The sequence below is a fragment of the Acanthopagrus latus genome, chromosome 9 (genome assembly GCF_904848185.1).
Source record: "Acanthopagrus latus isolate v.2019 chromosome 9, fAcaLat1.1, whole genome shotgun sequence".
NCBI lineage: Eukaryota > Metazoa > Chordata > Actinopteri > Spariformes > Sparidae > Acanthopagrus > Acanthopagrus latus.
The window spans coordinates 5,167,601-5,187,364 of NC_051047.1; the positions used below are offsets into that span (position 1 = coordinate 5,167,601).

Consider the following 19,764-nt stretch of genomic DNA (forward strand, 5'->3'; position numbering starts at 1 on the left):
CAACAAACAGGTGCACATACAAGCTTTTACGAACAACTGCATAGGAGGGGCTCCATATCTCAATCAGTGCATTTACAGGAGGGATGTAGTACTGGAAAACACTCTCTCTCTCGTAACAACCTGTGTTTCATTGCATTTAACAATCACAATTTTTATCTGTCCCTCTATGCATCATCTGACATTATCAATTCTTTTTGTTCAGCTGACCTTTTGTCCATCTCCCTATTTCTGCAGTTTTCCCTCATCCTTTCCTTTTTCCGCCATAATTCTCATTCTTCTGCAATTCATATATGGCCTTGCATCTTTTATTGCACTTTGTCCACCCTTCCATCATTCCCCAGCCTGTTTTATCCCTTTGTCTACTTAACCAAATTATATCCCTTTTCACCATTTCTTTCTGTCTTGTCATTTTTTTTATTCCTTCTACCCACATTTATTCACAGTCGCTTGTCATTTATCAGTCCACCTGTCATTTCTCTCTCCCTTTTTCCTTTGAACTGCTTGACCACTTATCAAAATATTCCCCCTTCTCTCTGCTTTCCCATTATAGCCAAGCTGTCATCCCTCCTTTGCTTCCCCTTTCTCAGATCTGTCTCCCCTAAATTTCCCTCACAATCATTATTCTGAACAAGCCTCCTCCTTGCTCTCCGTCTTCTCTTTTTTTTTCTTTTCTTACTTTCTGCCTGTTCCAATGTCTTAACACACAAGCTTGTTAGTCCCCCTACTGAGGCAATCACAGGGCAGCTAGCAGGTAGACAGAGGGGATCTAACAGTCTGACACTTGGAGGGCTAATTAACCTCTGAATCACTGTGGTCAGGCAGTGGAAAGAGAGATACAGGGAGGACTTGGGGATGGAGAAAGAGAAAAAAATGTATGTTTAATGGAGGATGAGGGAGAGATGGAGGGTGAGTAGAGAACAGAGGAGGTAGCAAGAGAAATGTAGAGGAAGAAGCATCTGGCATAGAAAGAGAGAGAGATGATAAAAAAGAAAGACTAGTGAGGATTAGTCTCAGTTTGAGGAGGACGGGGTTTGGATTGAGCAGGAAGGAACGCTCCAAACAGCGCTGGTGTCTGAATTAAACTATACACCAATCAGCCACTACATTAGAGCCACTGATAGGTGAGGTGAATGACATTATAATCTTGTTACAATCAAGTGTTCTGCTGGGATAATCCCAGGTCTTTGCATTCTTATGTACACCACTTGACACTCACCCAAACACCGTTGTAGACGAATTGCGCGCCCTGATGGCAATGACAGTAGCTCCTGCAAGAGGACAGTATGCCCGGTCACATTGCAAAAGCTGCTCCAGAATGGCCTGAGAAATGTGACAAGAACGACAAGTCTGTAACCTGGTCAGCAAATTCCCCAGATCCCAGTCCTACTGATCTGTGGGCCAAGCTGGAACAAAGCCTATGCATGCCCCACCTCGCAACTCACTGAACTCAAAAGATCTGCTTCCAAAGCCTTGTTGCCAGACACCACAGGACACCCCCAGAGGTCCTGTGTCCATGCATTGGTGGGTCGGACCCAAGCCTGTTCCGTGGTAGGGCCTCCATGGATTGGGCTTGGGATGTACTTGGTCCATAACATAGTGTGTGGGGACCTGGGTGGTGTGTGTTAAGTAGCATCTACATGAATGCCAGGAATCAGGGTTTCCAAGCAGGACATTCGATTGAGATTCGATTCTAACAAGCGGATCAATGTCATTTACCTCACGTCATTGGTCTGTGTATGTGTTGCTATAGTACAACTACTGGGTTACCTGCTATAGTAAAAAACACTTAATGTCAAATTATTAAATTCGTTATACTAGTGTAGGGAGGTGAAGAGTCTATATAAGCATAAATGTCTTGTCATTTTCACATGATTTTTCACAACAGTAGTAAATTAATGAGTAGCAGCCACACAACAGCTAGCTAACTGTTAACTGTGCAGCCATTTCTTATTTATTTCTGTTGTGTGGCAGTTGGCAACCATTGTGAAGGGCCATTATCACCACCTCTTATACCAAAAAAAAAAAAAAAAAAAAAGATTTACGAGGTGCTTGATTATTTAGACAATATAATCATATGTCTATAGTCACCACATCACATCAATAATAATAATCACATTTTTTAATATCACAGTTATTGTAAATATTGGTCATCACTGACACCAATACTTCTAAAGATAATGATTAACAGGCTAGATCTGCAGTCATAATGGGCATATTTGATGTACATTAGGAAGTGTAAGGCCCTGTGTTCACTTATTGTTTTTCAGAAGTTCCCACTTAGTGTCTGCGGAAGCGGTCAGCCACCTTGAGAAAAGCCCTAACCCGGAGCACAGTACTTTCCTGCCCGAAAAAAACAACTGAATCTAAACAATTGTGTGTCATCACATCATTCAATGTACGTAAATAAAATTCCTCACTGGCCTACTTGGCCAGTAGATCAGAGTTTTACTGGTCCCTTTTACATTTTAACTTGCCAGGTGGCAAAAAAATAGATTTTTTTTTTTTTTTTTACAATGGTGATTAAGTATACATAATATGATAAAGTTGTCATATTACACAAATATACAAAATAAGGCACATTATTGGATCAGTAAATGCACGCAGTGTATGAATGTAGGTTTCTCTATTTTATGTAAAGTCAAATACAAGGGAATGCACACTATTTATAATACTATTTCCAGCAAAATGTGCTTTGAATGGCTAATGGTAATGAATCAGTGTTACTATGGACTGTGTTGACAGGAAATACTTTTATTTTTAAGTAACCTGTTCAGTGTTTGGCACTAGAGTTAGTTGTGTTATAAATATGAGACAAAAGTCTGGTGCAAAAGTCTGTTGGATTACCTTGTTCTTTGTCAAACTGCAGCATATTTGCAAGTTAAATGTTAAGTCTGTAAACAACACCCATTTGGTTATTATTCAAAGCTTCCACTACACAACACTCATTAGCCTAGTGTAACATTTTATCTACACTTCACCTGGGTCACTGTCACTGTCGCTGTGTGTGTGTCTGTCCATTTCACGGATGATCAAACTCTGACACAGAGAGCAGACGGGAGGACAGAAGCAGCACAGCGTGACTAGAAATGTGTCTCAGCATAGTTTTTTTCTGTTCATTGACCTACAGGCACTGTAAAAAAAATGCTTATGCCATGTAGCCAAATTGTAGGCTAAGGTAAGGAAAACATGATCTTCTCATATGCACTTGCTGGCCCAGATTGACCAGTTGCTAGGCAGTCAACTTGCCCTGGGTAAGTTTTTAGTGACCCTGGGCCATCGGGCCATGGGTTTATTGGACCCTGGTGTCACTGTGTCTGAGAATAGGAGGTGTGATTCTTGACGCAAATGTTGTTAGCTGGATGTGTTAAGAGGCTCTCTGTGGAGCTTTATATAGTTTTAAAATAATATCCATTATGTCTTGTATATCAGATTACCTTAGTGTCTCATCAGGTTAGGATTTTCCATATGGTTCTTCTCTGTGGAGGTCAGTAGAGTGGAAAATTAAAAGGAGTACGTTAGGATATGATTCAGAAAGTGCTGACGATAAGATGTTTGTGGGATGGAACAAAAGAAAGTAGATTAGATGTGGGCAAGTTTGGTCGTTTTCTTTTTGTCAAACCCTGCAAAATAGTTATGTAATGCATAAAGTAATAAGACTACACATATTCACCTGACAATGGAATTTGATCTCTTGAATGGAATTCATTAAATAGTGTTCATAAAAAAATGTTACTTAAAGAACTGTTTGATTTCTCACACAGTGATGTAGAATTATGAAACATATTACAAATGTAATAACGGTGACAGGAATATGAGACAATGTGGAAAAATTGCAGATGTGTTTGAATTGAGTAGTAAGAATCAGAGGCAGGCGACAAGTGGAGAAGCCCTTTAGTTACACAGGAGGGGAGTGGAGAGAGGAGATTAGAGGGTAGAGAGGGAGGAGGAGAGACGAGAGGATGAGGCTTGAAGCGCCTGTTAACGAGCAAGAGGAGGAGGGAGGTGTGTTGCCATGTTTTCATTAACAGCTCGGTTTGATGCTCTTATACCTGCATGCATTAGGCAAATGATTCAGGCATTAGCTTCTAGTTATTGTAACGTTCATGAAAGGTTAAGATAGCTTAGGTTGAATCTGAACAGTATATGACCATGGCATTTCTCTGGCTTTTACTCAGGCCTTAAACAAAACAGGTAATTGCCTGGCTCATAGGGAGCGACTTTTTAAGCTTGCAGTGGAACTGGCAGCATTATTGGCATCAAGAGTGTTAATAAGCTTGGCCCTCATGAAATTCAAAGATGTGTTCAATCTAAAGTGTGCAGCTATACCCAGTCTCACCAGTCAGCGCTCAGAGGCAGAAATAAGGACACAGTCTGCATTTACATTTTCAAGATTAAGGACATAACTCTTAGTCAAGTTTAAAGGGGACCTATTACACTCATTCCCATCCCTATATTTTTATTCTGGGACACCACAAGAGTAGCTTTGCATGATTTACAGTTAGAAAAATAATTTATTTATCCTATATGGGCTATTTACACAGACTCTTAGTTCATCCTCTATATGTAACAAGCTGTCTTAGCTCCTGTGTTTTTAAGGCCCTTCTCCCTAAAAGCCCACTTTCTTCTGATTAGACGAAGGTACAGAAGCCTGTCGAGAAGCAGCACCAAGCCCCCAGGAAGAGCTCCAGGCTTTGAAGCCAGTTTTCGAACTTGCCATACTGAGTAATTACATCATCAAGTTGGCATCATCTCCCACTGAAATTAAAGACATTTACTGTACATAAGCAAGTGACCACTGTTACATTTCAACTATTGTAAAAAGGTGTAAAATCCACTACATTTTTAGAGTCTTGCTGAATAAAGTGCATGTCGTCTATGATGTTCCACTTGTGTGTGTGTCAAAATGGCCCCCATATGTTTTGAACAAATGTATGCACGTTTTCATTTCGTGTGTGTCACACCCTCCCTCCACCACCTCTCAATTCAGCCACCCACCTGCTAGCACCAGCTCCACCTCTAATGAATGATTAAATAGCTGCCATGTCAGATTGAGCCAAGTCGTGAGTCATTGTTGGAGTCTCCAGTGTCCTGGTGGGGCCCCCGCACTGCAGCTTGCCCTCAGATGATGGATGTGTCGGCGTGAGGTCTGCATCCACTGCCAGGCTCAAAGATCCACCAAATTAATGGACTCTGTTAACTGACGCTTTAATAACCCTGGTTAAATTGAGGATTTGATCAGAGACGATGCGGCAGAGATGGAGAGATAAATTAATGCTGGCTGTCAAGGAGTACGTTTCGGCCCAGTTGGACTAACAGGATTTAATAATAAAGGAGCAAGAGTTCCTTCTTCCAGTTTCTTTATTGCAGTTTGTGTGGTGAAAATGTTGGCACTTAAATGTTACATGCCGCACTTCTTTCTGATGTGAAGAAAGGCAGAGATGTCTTCCACAGGGCAAACTGTGCTCATAAGTTTTAGAGTTATGCTGCTTACTTTCATGACATTTCTGAGTTTTTATAGTCCTACATGGTGAACACTGTCATGTCAGGATTAGACGCCCCCTCTCCCATCCCTTATCCATCACCTTATCCTTTTGCTTAAGGTGAAAGACATTTGACAGTGACTTCCCCGACTCTTACTTGTAGCCTGGAATGACAATTCACTGCGATATTAAATATTTTAGCTGAGACGTCTGGATGACATGTTTTTCTGTTGTTCGCCTTCAGACCTCAAGGACCATCACCACATTTTCTCATGCTCAAGTGAAAGGTTTGAGTTGAACCTTGTGTTAGGCTACATAGTTCAACTCACAGATGCACACCACACACTGTGAATGGGAAAAATTAATCATGTTATATGTATACAGCAACTTTGACTTATCACTGCTGATTTCTGGCAACTTGACGAATTGAAATGCTATGCTAAATGCATGTTTAGTGCCCCCACTTATTAAGATGATAGACTTCAGCTGATCAGCAAAAGTACCGGTAGTAACTGCTGTAGTAGTTAAAGGAGTGAGACTCAGAGCCATGGTTGCCCAGACATTAATCAGAATATTCACCAAAGAGTGGAATGTCACTTTTACAGCAGTGATAAGATCCAGTTAAATAAACAATGATAATCCATGACAGCAAATGGCACAAAAAGAAAAGGCTCGTAAGATTGGTTGACAGATCTCTGTTTGTACAGTTGTTTGGTGGATATTAATAGAGAAGATATAAAAGGCTGGAACGTGGAGGTAAGGTTTTAGAGTGAGAAAGATATGTCATTAAAAGCTATCTTGTGATAGAAGATAAGAGTAAGAACTGACTGCTGCCTTGTTTCAGAGCAAAACAAGTCCTTTAAATCCAATCAAATCTTCTATTTTTGTGCTGCTCCAACGCGTTACTGCACAACCTTTGTGATTCCTCTCCATCTTATCCTTGTCCACTGCAGGCATTTTTAAATCAGGGCTGTTTTATAGCGCTCCTGCTCATTGGGGTCTGGCCTCTTAAACTACAATTGTAAATGGGTAGCTAGTGAGGCTGACTGACAGACAGGGAGTTAGATAGATGGATGCTGCCAAACAAAGTTGGCCTTGAGCTTTATGAAAGCTTGCCATCCCCTCATCACTCAGTTCAACAACACTTCCACTCAGGGCTGCATAAAACCCATAACTTTAGCAGCCTCTGTTATTTTGTGGTGTGCATCCTGATGTACTGTAGCATCATTCTTGAGATCATTGGTTGCTTAAAAAAGAGTGTTTTGTTTTGTTAATTTTGACATTGTTTTATGTCAAAGCTTGGATCGGTAAGATTGTAGAAACAACAAAACAACTTCAGTCCTCCAAAACACATGATCACTAACTGCCTGACTGCAACACTGACCGCCCCGCGCCTCTCACTTCATAACTAGAAGGACTTCATTCAACCAGTTTGCTTTAATAGAAGATATCCCGTGCAGTGCCTCTCTTCAGGGTGCAGTAGATCAGAAGTGCACACCAGGATACAACTGACATGATTTCATTAACAGTTAGATTAAAACAAGAGGGAACAAACTATTTGTCTGTGTGTAGCTTCATCAGATTTGCTCCATGCTTCATTGCTAACAGGTGTGTCTTTAGATAATCAGGTGCTGATCAGGGGAGAATCCAGCAAGGTCACATTCCCCACTTACATTCATCATTTCAGAATGATGCATGGAATGATGATTGATGATTATTTGCCCACTATAATATAGTGGGATTTTTTTACTCGCTTCATAATGAAGGCAGTATGTTGGTACTTTTGCTAATGTGCTCAACTTTTTCAATTTTGAGAGGAAACTTGTTTGAAGTGGAGACATTTACAAGACAAATGCAAACTGTATTGACCATATAACAAATGCATGCAATGTAAGTATGCAAATAAAAGATAGATAATGATAGGGAAAGGAGGGAAGCCCTTAAGGAAAAAAAAGTTGCAAGAGTGGTTGAGGTTCGCACTCAGGGGCTTTTTGACGAAGTGGACAAATCTAAAGAACAAAATCAAGTAGGCGGAGATGAAAGCCATCCCTCACCTCACTCCCTTTACCGTCAGTATTCAGTGCTCTCTCCTTGCCAGCACAACTGCACACATGGGATCTGAGTGGGGGACCCAGCTGCAAGTGACACTGGGAAATTGTCACACGTCATAACGATGTGCAAAACCAATTTCACTCAAGGTCGATTGTAGAAGCTGCTGCTTTGTCTTCTTTTGCTGGCCTCAGAGTGGAAGTGACCAGTTTGTAAAGATGCGGGTAGAGCAGTCCCCTTTGTTTCAGGAGGGAGTCAGATCTGTTTTGTCCAAGATGCTGAAATACAACTTTTACTACATATGGCTTGCAGACTATAAAGATAAGAGGATCGATGTGAATGGAAGCTCAGATTTCCACAGATGATCCACACCGCTCTATGCCCAGACTTAATGCTGTTGTCCCCAGGAGATAAGAAGAACATTCTGCTGGAAATAGTCCTGTGGGAGGAGGGATGCCAAGAAGACTGGCAGTTCCCCATATAGATTTATTGCAAAGGCTTCCTAGCAACATAATATGTGATGACAGCTATAGACGCTGTCAGATAGGGCAAGAGGCAGAGATTGGATGGAGTAGGTTACTGAAGGATAGCTGGAAGCTGAGGGTAAATATGATTTGGCCACCACTGCTGATTCCAAAACTGAAGGATAGATTAAGTTGAGGATCAAACCAATTTATGAACGCTGTCTGCATAAACCTGTGCCTGAAATTACCTTGACCTCATCCGGTCACAGCGGACCAATCGGTGTGTAACCCACTATCATGATCATCTTTTATCCAACCTCGCAGACAGTTGAACATGTTTAAAATTCAGACATTGTTCCTGTTCTACTCCGCTAGTTCCTTCTCTCTGTATTCCCTCTGGAGTGCTTTTATTGTAAGTGGGGGTCATTCAGACTGCTCTTTAGAGGGCTGTGCAGGTAAAGTCCTCATCTCCTGTATATTTTTATTTCTTTTGTGAAAATATCAGAACAAGGTCACATTATAATTTGCAAGTAGCTCCCACCATTTGAATGCACAGGGCTGCAAGGTGTTTGTGTTGTCATGTTGCCATGGCATCAAGGAATTTGTGGGTTATAGAGAAATGTACTATTTTCACATGATTTTCTTCACAGTGATGGAGTACTCACACTTAAGTACTCCAGCAAGACTGCAGTGGTCCCTGAGAAAGCTGCAGGACGAGCAGGAGGGTGATTTTTCTTTTGGGTCGACTCTGTTGAGATTTAGCCCCCTTTAAGCCAAGCTTTGTTAACAAAGAAATTAGGCTGAACACCAGCACACTCTCTCCTCGTAGAACCGTAAGCTGCAAAATAATAGCAGTGACAGCTGTGGGCTTAGTAAGTGTGAGAAAGATGTATAAGCCTTGTGTGGGGTGTTGTAGTAAATGTCACTCTTTAATTTCAACTTCTTTATTTCTGTGGAGCGTTGAAGGTCTTCAGTTGCAGTTTTGTGTAGGTCCACATCCATCTGTAGGCCGGTTACAGAACTGTCGATTAACGCCAGCGACAGTAACTGTCTGTCACTTGTCTGTTCGATCAGGAATATAAATGCTCCAGCTGGCGTTTCATCCATTGGCCTACTGTGTCACATTTTCATCTTCTCTGTGATTTATCTACAAATGTATATCAGCAATAAGTCCTGTCACATAGTCGTGTTGGCATTTATTGCAGTCAGCTCTTGTGTCTTATTTGGTATCCCCCCTGGTCAGTTCCAAAATCCAGAATTGTAAACAGTGTCTTAATATATAGAGCTCTGAGTGTGTGTACACAAGAGTTGCTGATTTTAGGCACTTCTGGTATGACAGATGAACTATTGTGTTTGCCTGAACAGGTAGAACATTGTTCTTCAGGAGGTATGGAGATAGCATTAGATGTTGCTTGTGGTCATCATCTTTATTTTATATATAATGGAGAGACAGTTAAGGAACCCGAGTTATAAAAAACAAGCTGTAAATGTTTGTGAATTGTTACCTCATATTAAGCTAATTTCGATGGGATAGCCTGTCTTCCTATAAATGTGTATTTCATATTTTATTTGAAGGTTTTGCAAACCACTTGATACAGACACTGTTGTAGAAAAATAGATTTAATGAAACCCAATCTGTAGTGGCAGTATAGAAGACCCTTACTGAGCAGAAAAACCCTTATTCCAAAAGAAAGTCAGATTTAAAGAGCAGTAAAACTTCCAACTAAACAACTATCTAAAGATGATTGACAGTTACACAAATTAGATCAAATTGGTCAAGTCCAATAAATTGTTTATGATGACTTATGTTTGTTTTTTGTGCTATCTTGTTTTCCCAGAATGCCGAGGTGTCAGTATTTGAAGTCAACATTCGTTTCATCGGAGGACTCCTGGCTGCCTACTACCTCTCTGGACAGGAAGTAAGTGCTCACCTGAGATTGCGAATGAGAAGCGTCTGCAATTGGCAGGAATTTGATGAACCTCATTTATAAATTCTGAACAGCCGAGGGGGCTCAACCTCCAACACTGTGTCCAGTAATATAACGTCCTGGAATAGACTGCATCCCAAATTCCTTCTTTATTTAAGAGCGGAATTAAACGTGTTTACCTGGGTCTTACATTTTGAATTTCCAACTGACCTGGGTGTAAATGCAGAGTTTGCCTTTTACCGAGTTTCTCGTTGCACACCTGATTGCCTGATCTCAGCGGATTTAAGTGGCATTTTTGACCTGTGGAGAAGTGGTATTTGTGTTTTTATGACGGGAACATTTTGGGTAGAAGACAGAAGGGACTAAGAAAGAATGGAAGCATCTTTCTTCTGCCTCTTTTCTTATCCTCTCCACTTCTCTCCACCTCTTCTCATCTCTCCAGTCCTTGAATCCAATTGAATCCAGCCATGTAACATTTTCTGTTCTATTTCCTTCTCCCTGTCCACCCTGTCCACCCCAGCTTTCATACCCAGCCAAGCAGTGCTCTCACTGTAATGGGAACAAATACATTAAATATATGTTCAGTTCAACGCCCACATCCACTGTGCTCTTTGTTATAATGTTTTTTTGGCAAGTGCTGGCCAATATATCGCTGAGGAAACCTTTTTTTTTTTTATAGCCAGACATTTTACTTAAAACCCTGTCTGAAAACGTCTGATTCGTTGCTTCTTTATTCTTCATACCACAGCCGTCAAAAATTCACCTGAAAACTACTGAAACAATGCAGTTGTATCGGGTGAGCTGAACTGAACTTGTACCTGTGTGGGGGAGGAAATAATATATTTCTCATATTTGTAAGTGAGGTTTATTAAAGAGATGACATCAGTGATGTTGAGTTTATAAAAACAAGTGTCTGTAAAGTAGGAAAAACATGCACATAACAAGCTAAATCAGTTAAAGATGATGTAATCACCTCCAAAATAAGTTTGACTTCCTCCCACGAATAACACCTCAACACTGGAAATATCTGTCAGACTTTGCCTGACCACAAGGAACGAGGCAGCGATCGTGTGCTGGCTTTTTTTAAACACATGAAAGAGGATTTTGCTAAATCACTCTGAATAACATCAGCTAAAGTGCCTCCCAAGCAAAACTTAATGTCACTTTTACTGTACAACTCTTTTCCTCCTGTCCCCTTTGCTCGATTCCACCTCCTCCCCCAAAATCAAACTCAGCCATTCATCAGAGCCCACTCGAGTGATAATAGAAGCAGTGGGTGGTGGGAAAGGAGGGAGATGGAGCATGAGAGGGCTCCGAGGAGAGACAGTGATGGAGGGAACGGAGGAGAGGGTGGAGGAACAACTGCGGCGGGACAGCGAGGATGAGTGGAGGGTGTGTGAAGGTGATGGGTACAGATAAAGAGGTGGGAGTGGAGAATGAGGATGATGAATGGCCGAGGGGGGAGAAAAGCAAGTGAGAGCCATTCTTCACTCTCCTTGGACATGTCCTTGAGCAAGGCACTTAACCCCTCAACTGCTCCTGTCAACCAGCAGTGGGATGAATGGTTGCTTCTGGGCAGCTCCTCGGGGGGGAGTTTGTGTGTAACTGCGAGACAGTGCCCACTCCCTGCAGAGACGGAGGTTATGAAGAAAGTAAAGAGAAGGAGAAATCATGTGAGAGACTGAAGGGTCGAAGAAGAAGACAGGGGTGAGGGTGATGTTTTCACAGTTAATCAGCGTCTTCCCCAGTCGGACGTTGGCACGTTGTTGGCAATGAAGCCATGTTTGTCGAATGGAGGGACTGAGTTGTAAAGGGAGGGTGAGGTATGGTTTGGAGGAAAGAGGGGAGGGAGTGGTTGAGAGAGACAAGAAGAGTAGAGGCAGGGCTAAATTAAGACTTTATAATTTAGGATGACTGAAAGAGAACAGGAGACGGGGAAGGGGTGATGAGACAGACAACATGAAAAGGAAATAAACACTGAAGAGAGAAGTAAAACAAGTTAAAAAAGGAAGTAAGATTGAAAGATACAAAAACATAATGAAACAGATGTGAGTAGATGGGTTGCTGGCTAAAGTTAGAAAGCCAACAATGACAGCCAACAAAAGAGAATAAACAGTGAGCAAGCTGAAACAAAGCTAATGGAGCTACTGTACATATTTGTTACTTCTGCCCTCAGCCCAAACTATTAGACAATTAAGTGTATCAACGGTGACTAGAGAATTCTCTGGTGATAGCTCTCATATCTGGACTTTAATGAATTAAGTTATTTTCACCTGCTTCTGTAAATCATTTCTCTGCTATTAGACCTCTTTTTCATTATCATCAAACAGTTTATCATCAAATTTGTTGTAGCATTAATTGAACCAGAATAACAATCAGAGTAATTAATCACAGGCCAGAATTTTTATTTGTTGTCTTCAAGATGGCATCTGTCTCTCCTGGAGTGACCCACACCGGAGCCTCTTCCCGGGTTAGTCTGCCATTTCACTGCTGGCATCTTTATTCATACTTCTGTGCTCCCTCTGTGCTTAATTACCTTTGAAATGGAATAAAATAAAGTTGAGTCACTAAATTGCCACAGTATTCTTTCTCAAACATCAAAGTAAACTGGGAAATGGAACTTTTGAATGTCGGACCAATTTGGGTAAGTGTTGTCAGATTTCCCTGTCGGTTCAGATTTGAATAACAAAGACAGGCTCTTTATGGAGACTTAAATAAATAATGGAGGCTATGCAGCAGCGATTCAAAAATGTTAAAACGTGCATTAAAAGGTCTGACAGGCTCCTGTCAGGTTAGGCACACTTTTTTTCTTCAGAAAGCTGCTGTAAATGACAAAACAACAGAAGCGATGGAAGGTATTGATTTTGGGTAGGCAAGACCGTCGAGTCAAAGTCGAGGACAACCTGACTGTATGAGAATTGGAAGTCAGTGAATGTCTTTTGCTGCCTGTCGATCGTCATCAACACAGTGGAAATAGAGAAATAAGGAGAGATCAATGAACACAAGGGAAACTGAATAAAAGAGGAGCGGGAGAGGAACAATTTAAGACCAAGTACGAGGAGAAAGAAGGAATACATACTGGTGCTTGCAGTGTTGTGTAGTTTGGACACACTGCTTCATTATTAAATCTTGCCATGAACTTTGACCCTTCACTTCTCTCTGTGCGGCAATATCAATGTATTAATTATACACACAAGTTGCAAAAAAACATGTTGTCTAAATATGCACTGTTATCTGTCTTCGCTGGTCTGTCGATGTGACGCATCTTCTGCTGCAAAGGATTGTGGGTCAGAATAACCAGAAAATTTTGCTGGCTTGCATTGTGCCAAATGTGAGCGGCTGCATTAGGACATCCTGGTGTTTTTGGCATACTGCGCATGTATTGGGACAAAAAAAAAAAAATGTTCTTCTGGCATACTTAAAAGTATGGCAGTATGGGTACTGGACTGCAGCCACAGACTCAGCAACAGATAAACGTGGAAGAAGGAAGAGAAAGAGGCTGTTAAGTTAAGAGTTGGAAATCAGCATTCTGGAGGAGGAGGTGTTGGTCTGAGAGTGGAAACAAAGCAGCAGTGATGGATTGTGTTTACTCCTCTGTCTGTCCCCTGCTTTATACTTTTGTCTCTCCTTCTGTTTCTACCTCTCTCTCTCTAATGTCCTCACCACCTTCTCCCTCTCTTTTAACGCTCTGTCTTCTGTTTTGCTCCTTTCCTAGCCACCTGTCTGCACTGATCTAATAGGATCATCACCTGTTTCCTCTCCATCTCCATGCTGCTAATGGCCTTCCATTCGACTCTTCTCTCCAATCTTTTTCTCACGTTTTTCTGCCCTTATGTTCCTCCATCCTGATTTGTTCATCTTGTCCTGTCCTTATGTTTCAGCTCTCCTCTCACCGTCCCCTCTTTTCTACCCTCTCCTCCTTTGTCTACCTCTATCATATTTCCATTCTGCTTCCTCTTCATTCTGTTCCCCATTGTCATCTGTCCTTTGTAGTCATTTTCTTCTCTATCTCTTTCTTATCCTCACCGTCCTTCCTTTTTACTCTCCTCCTTTCGCTACTCTCCCCTCTCTTCTCCTTTATCTCTGAGGCTTTTTAAGACATTCGCCTATGTTCCTTACTTGGTTCTTTGCGCCATCTCCTCCTCTAATTTCTGTCTTTTGTCCACCTCCCTCCACACATTTGATTTCTCCCTTTCTCCTCTAAATGCTGCAATACATTTTTATCCTGCCCCTTTCTAAAATTCACTCTTGTCCAATTTTTTTTTTTACTTTATCTGATCAGTCCAGTGCATCCCTGCTCTGACAATAAAAAAAGTAAATGGCTTTGCTTTCCCCCTCCATTCTCTATTTCCAGCTTCTTCTCTCCTCTCACTGATCTCCTCCTCCGCTCTCCCCTTCTTCTTTGAGACCTCTATCACTGTCCATTCTTTCCCCTTGTGTCCACTTGTTTGTATCTCACTATTGATTATTTTAGAGAAAATACTGCTGTATATCTATGTAGACAGTAAAACAAATGATTAATGCATTGTAGAAAAATGTTGAGCAGGGAATCTGTACAAACTCGCAGTCCATATTTCACTATTACCAGACTTTGTATTTTCCAATGATTTTTAAAGTGTTGGAAATACAAAATGAGTGATATTATTATTTTATTATTCTTGGATACATTTCTTTCTTGGGCATGTGTCTATGCTGGGTGTATACGGAGTACTAAAAGTTGATAAATCAATTTAGCCAAAACTTAAAAAGGATTAAAATGTCTAAGATGCCGTTTCCATGTTGTTAAATCTTGTTTTCAATATGTATATTTATCCAAATAGGTAAAGTTTGCCTGCATTTAATTGTTGCAAGGGCAAGAGCTGTTACCAGACATTTCTGCTCTCAACGGCCCATGGTTTAATTTAAATAGATATCTTAGGCTCTTAGAGGTAAAACTCTGAAATATTTCACATAAAGGGCAAAATTAGACTAAAATAATACATATTTGTGGAGCAGAATGTATTTTCTACCCCATTAAAAATCTCAACACCAACACATTTTTCTTGTGAAACTTTGGAGGGGCCCTGACTCACAGGATTGGAACCACTGGATGAAACTACTAATAGTCCATCCATCCATCCATCCATCTTCTTCCGCTTCTACAAACTAATTATAGCTACAACAGAACTGATGTAATATTAATTATCTACTAATGTATCAGTCATCATTTTCAATGTATTTCATTTTTGTTTGGTCCATTGTTTTGTTTATTGTTAAAATACTGTATTCTAATGGTTTCTTTCTAATAGACCTTGCATTGGGTTAGTCACACAGTTCATTCTGTTGTGCTTTGTTCCCACCATGCCTATTTCAATTCTGTTTTATCAATAAGGAGTTACCACCAACTAAGACTGTTTAGTTGTGCTATCTAACAATTAATATATAGTCAGTGTAAGTTAAAGTGTGTTGCTGATGTTACTGGTTAGAACTCAGAGTGGCGATGAGGTATCTAAATATTTGGAAAGGGTCTTAAAAAAGGCCTTCAAATATATTCGATTTAACTTCAAGATTCCCGCTTGGAATAATTCAGAGACACTTGGAGTGATTCCTGTGTGTCTTTAACTACACCCTTGTTCTAGGAAGCCTTCCAAATACTTTCATAGCGGGAGGAACAACAGGAGAGCTCAGGATAATGTTCATCTACTGTGTACAGTGATGAACAAATCTATAAAGTCATCAGCTTCTTTTGCTGGCAGATGAAAAAACAGCCGCTACGCAACAAAACCATCTTAATCAAATGCCGTGTTTTCTCCATATTGTTTTTGCTTCTTGCTGCTATTTTAGTGAGTGGAGTTTTTTCTCTCTCTTCTGTTGAGAGTTTGTTCTGCCAATATCTGCACCTCATTAGCAGACTATTGTGTTTATCTTCCACTACAAGTCCTTCCCCATTTCATGGATAATATCCTTCCAACCTGACACATTGTTCTCTTGTTGTTGCACCAAATGTGATGGTAAAGCTCAGAGTACTGTGGGCTGCAGCAGAGTTTGCAGAGTACAGGTCGCTGTGTTGGCCACCAGTCAGTTAAGTGGATTATATAGTACTGTACGTTGTGGTGCCAGAGGAACAGTAGTACAGAAACCTCCCTCTCTCTGTTTGTGCTGCATTTGTCTCTCAGTGCTACTGCAGGCATTGTTTTACTCATGTATCAGCCAATTTAGTGGATGGTACTTGAGTGTTAACCAACTGAGAACTACTATAGCAATACTTGTAACATCTTACAGGGACAGGCCAATATTTAGAACATATGCTTTTTACTGTCAGACCAGCAGTTTCGTAATCATTTAGATTTCTGTGAATCATATGGGAATGTTTAGCTTAGCTTAGCTTAGGGCTGGGCAATCTCACCAAGAAATAATATTACCTTCTATTAAGCCAAAGTCATTATCTAAATTGGCACTGAAATTGTATTTTTTTAAATTAGTTTTTGAAAAGTCTTGTAGACTATAGCCACCATGCCACATGCCTGTTTCCATTTGCACCATTAGAATATAATAATATTGCATTAAAGAAAGTTTAAGCTCCTCCCCCACTAGATTGCATGCTCACATGGCATTGTTTAAAACAAGGCACTCAAGGAAGTGCTGCTTTATGTAATTTGTCCAATCAGCATGGCCATCTTGTTGGATTCATCACTCTATTGGTTTGTTGAAGTTGTTCAGATCTGCTGGTCAGTGAGGTTACGTGAAGGCAACAGAAGTGGAACCAGAATAGGACATTTAATACCAAAATCTCTACCAAAATATTGTGGATCTTCAGGATTGATCATGAATTAAACCATCATGTGACCCAAACTTAGCTTAGCAAAAAACTGGAAGCAATTTGTTTTTATTCAAGCTTAAGCTGAACACCTTATGACTCAAAAGATTATTTGTCTTTACATTTGTACTTTATTTGTACTTTATTTGTACTTTACATTTCAAAATGTTTGGAAACATGAAATTAGAGGTAGTGTTTTGACAACTGTTATCTTCAATACCAAAACTATAACCAAAACTGAAACCTGTTGAGACTACGAGTTGTCATAATCCTTTGTTACCTATTTCACTTGCCAGCTTTGGACACTTGGTATTGAAATCTTAACAGCATCCAAGTGACTCATATACATTATAACTTTATAACAGGTCTTTCTTTAGAACTTCATAGTATATTCCACAAAGGAGGAGCTGCCTACAGGAGTGTCTCCATTACCAGGCTCTGTCTCAGCCCTTAGTACAGACAGGAGCAGAGAGGCTAAGCATGGCGACAGACAGCACATCTTAAAGTCATTCACTTGACATGGCATGGTGTGGCATTCATAAAGAGCAGGGGTTCCCAAACACTAGACCCAAGGACTAGGTAGTTCAGTCCTGGGCTGTGAAAACCCAGTAGGAACAAAAGGGGGTGATGTAATTGCCATGTATGTGCTGCGTTGTGTTTTATTATGTATTTTCCTGGAAATGACAAACTTTGTATAACATATCACAAGGAAAATAATTTGCATCACAATGTTTTTATTGCATAACAGTGGCAAAAAAGTGGCACCAGCAAATCTCTACTATCAGTGACACTGGCATTGTTATATGCTAAAGTGTCTTGTTTTGAATGTAGCCGTTGCTATATAATTAGCAGTCAATTTGGATAGATCTTTCCTATTCCCTGACAGAATTTCTTACCCTACTCTTAACTCTATTTATGCAGGTTGTAGTCCATCATGAAACCTATTTCCTTCTTGACCCCCTTTTAACTATCTATCTATATATCTATCTATATCTATAATATATCTAAATGTAGCATGCCATCATGATAGATATTTACTGCCTAAAAGAATGACCAACCCTACTTTTAACTACATTTATAGAGGCAGTAGATAATGCTAGATAGTTATTTAAAATTAGCTTTCCTACTATAAACCATATTTCAAGTAGTATTCATTTTCAAGTAGTAGTCCATCCTGTCAGATTTTTACTACCTAAAATAATGAACTATTTATAGAGGGTTACATTTCCCCTCCTGACAGAATGCCCTGAACTACTTCTAAATGTCATAGCCCTGTTGAACTGAGCCGTCCTGAGGGGTTGGCAGACGTTGCTTTTTTTGTTCATCTCACGGGCCGCCTGAACACATTGAAAATAAGCTTGCGATGAAAAAATGGGCTTGTGTTCAAATTTCCTAGCTATTCAGGAAATGATGTCCAGTTTCCCAAATGCCAACATTTCTGTAAGAAATGGGATTATGTGTCTGTACTCGCATCATTGATCAGGGAATTTAACCAGCACCACGAAGTCAAGGATTTGCTGCATTAACGTGTTCTCAAAGCCTTTCTCTGCTGATGTGGAAGGAATACGGGAGGATGTACAGTTGGAGGTTATTGAAACGCAATGATATGATACTTACTAACTTGTAACTGCCAGCAGCTGTTCAATTCTACAGGCTTTCAGAAAAGTTCAGATTTCCCCAAATGAAGAGCCATGCCAAAAATATTTGGCTGTACTTACACAATATACTTAAATACATGTGAGCAAACATTTTCTCTTCTGAAACTTAACAATAGGACACAGGGGACCTCTGTGATGTACTTTGAAAGACTTCTGCCTGACCTGACAGTAGTGATACAATTGTCTTTACTTCAAGTGTACAGCACAATTTGCTTTAAACCTGCTCATTAAGATGGTGTATTATATTGGGTTTATCCCTCAGGACTGTATTCTTTTTTCTCTGTACGGCCCAAAGTTTGGACACTCCAGGTTCAAGGCTTTTCTTTTCTGGCTAACACACAACATGCATGTGAAGAGGAAAGAGACTGCTGGACATCTTGTCCTTGTTCCTTCAAAGAAAGAATGGAGAGGGACTGAAAGACAGGGATGATTTTAAAAACAGCAGATTGCACAAAGTAGGGAGAGGGTCAGGGGAACAAGCCGAGTCCTGTAAGGTAGGATAATGAGATGAGAACGTCTAGAAGAAAAGCTGTAGACTCTGCAGGCATAAATACCACACTACAAGCACCCTGTGAACACAAAACGAGAAGGGATGGAAGGAGATAAAGAGATGGAAAATGACAGAAATGGAGCAGCAAATGAAGGGAAGGAGGAAGGGAGACAGTGGGACAGAGATAATGATAGTGATAGAAGCAAAACCAGAGAGGAAGGGGCGAAATTAGAGGGAGAGCGGGTAGAACAGGGGGAGGGAGGAGGACAGATGTAGAGAAAAAGTTAGTTTGGGAAGGACATGAGATGGATGCAAAACAGAGAAAAGGAAGGCAAAGAGACAGAGGTTAAGAGAGAGGCATGATGACAGAAGATAAATGGTGAAACAAAAAGTGTTGTGAGGAATGGCAAGAACATAACACACGTCTTTGTCTCTGCCACCAAGGATACATTTGAAGCCTGCCTCTGAAAACATCTTGTATTTTTCCCTCAATCCTTTCCTCAGATTCCTATCAGTCTTGCTCCTTCACCCTCTTGATTCTCACCGTGTATCTCTTTCGTTACCTCGCACACTACTTTTCTTCCTCTCGCTCTCTGTGATGGAGCTTCAGCTGCCTGCTGCCCAGGGATTGGTGAGTGCAGACTGCAGTATATAGACACGCAGACGTCTGTTTGATCTCACCAGGGAGCACTTGATTCCCTCTCGTTTTTTGTCAAACATTCAAGCCGTCAAACAAATTCAGGGCATCATACTCTCTCTGACTGACTGCCATTACACCACAGCCCAGCAGGAAGGCAGAGAGACACGCGAGGGGAAAAAAGGAACGAGTGGCATTGGCTAGCTTTGTGATCACTGTGGGTGAGCCGGCTTATTGGTTCAAAATGCAACTTGACACTACG

General features: G+C 40.7%; 1 protein-coding gene across 2 annotated transcripts in view; it reads left to right on the top strand.

Annotated features, from left to right (window-relative positions):
* man1a2 (mannosidase, alpha, class 1A, member 2) overlaps positions 1 to 19,764 on the top strand; it is a 133,533-nt gene that overhangs the window by 72,302 nt on the left and 41,467 nt on the right. For both annotated transcript variants that reach the window (XM_037109377.1, XM_037109378.1), the window contains exon 6: positions 9,832 to 9,912. In XM_037109377.1, coding sequence (XP_036965272.1) covers positions 9,832 to 9,912 — 81 coding nt within the window. The remainder of the gene's footprint in view (positions 1 to 9,831; positions 9,913 to 19,764) is intronic.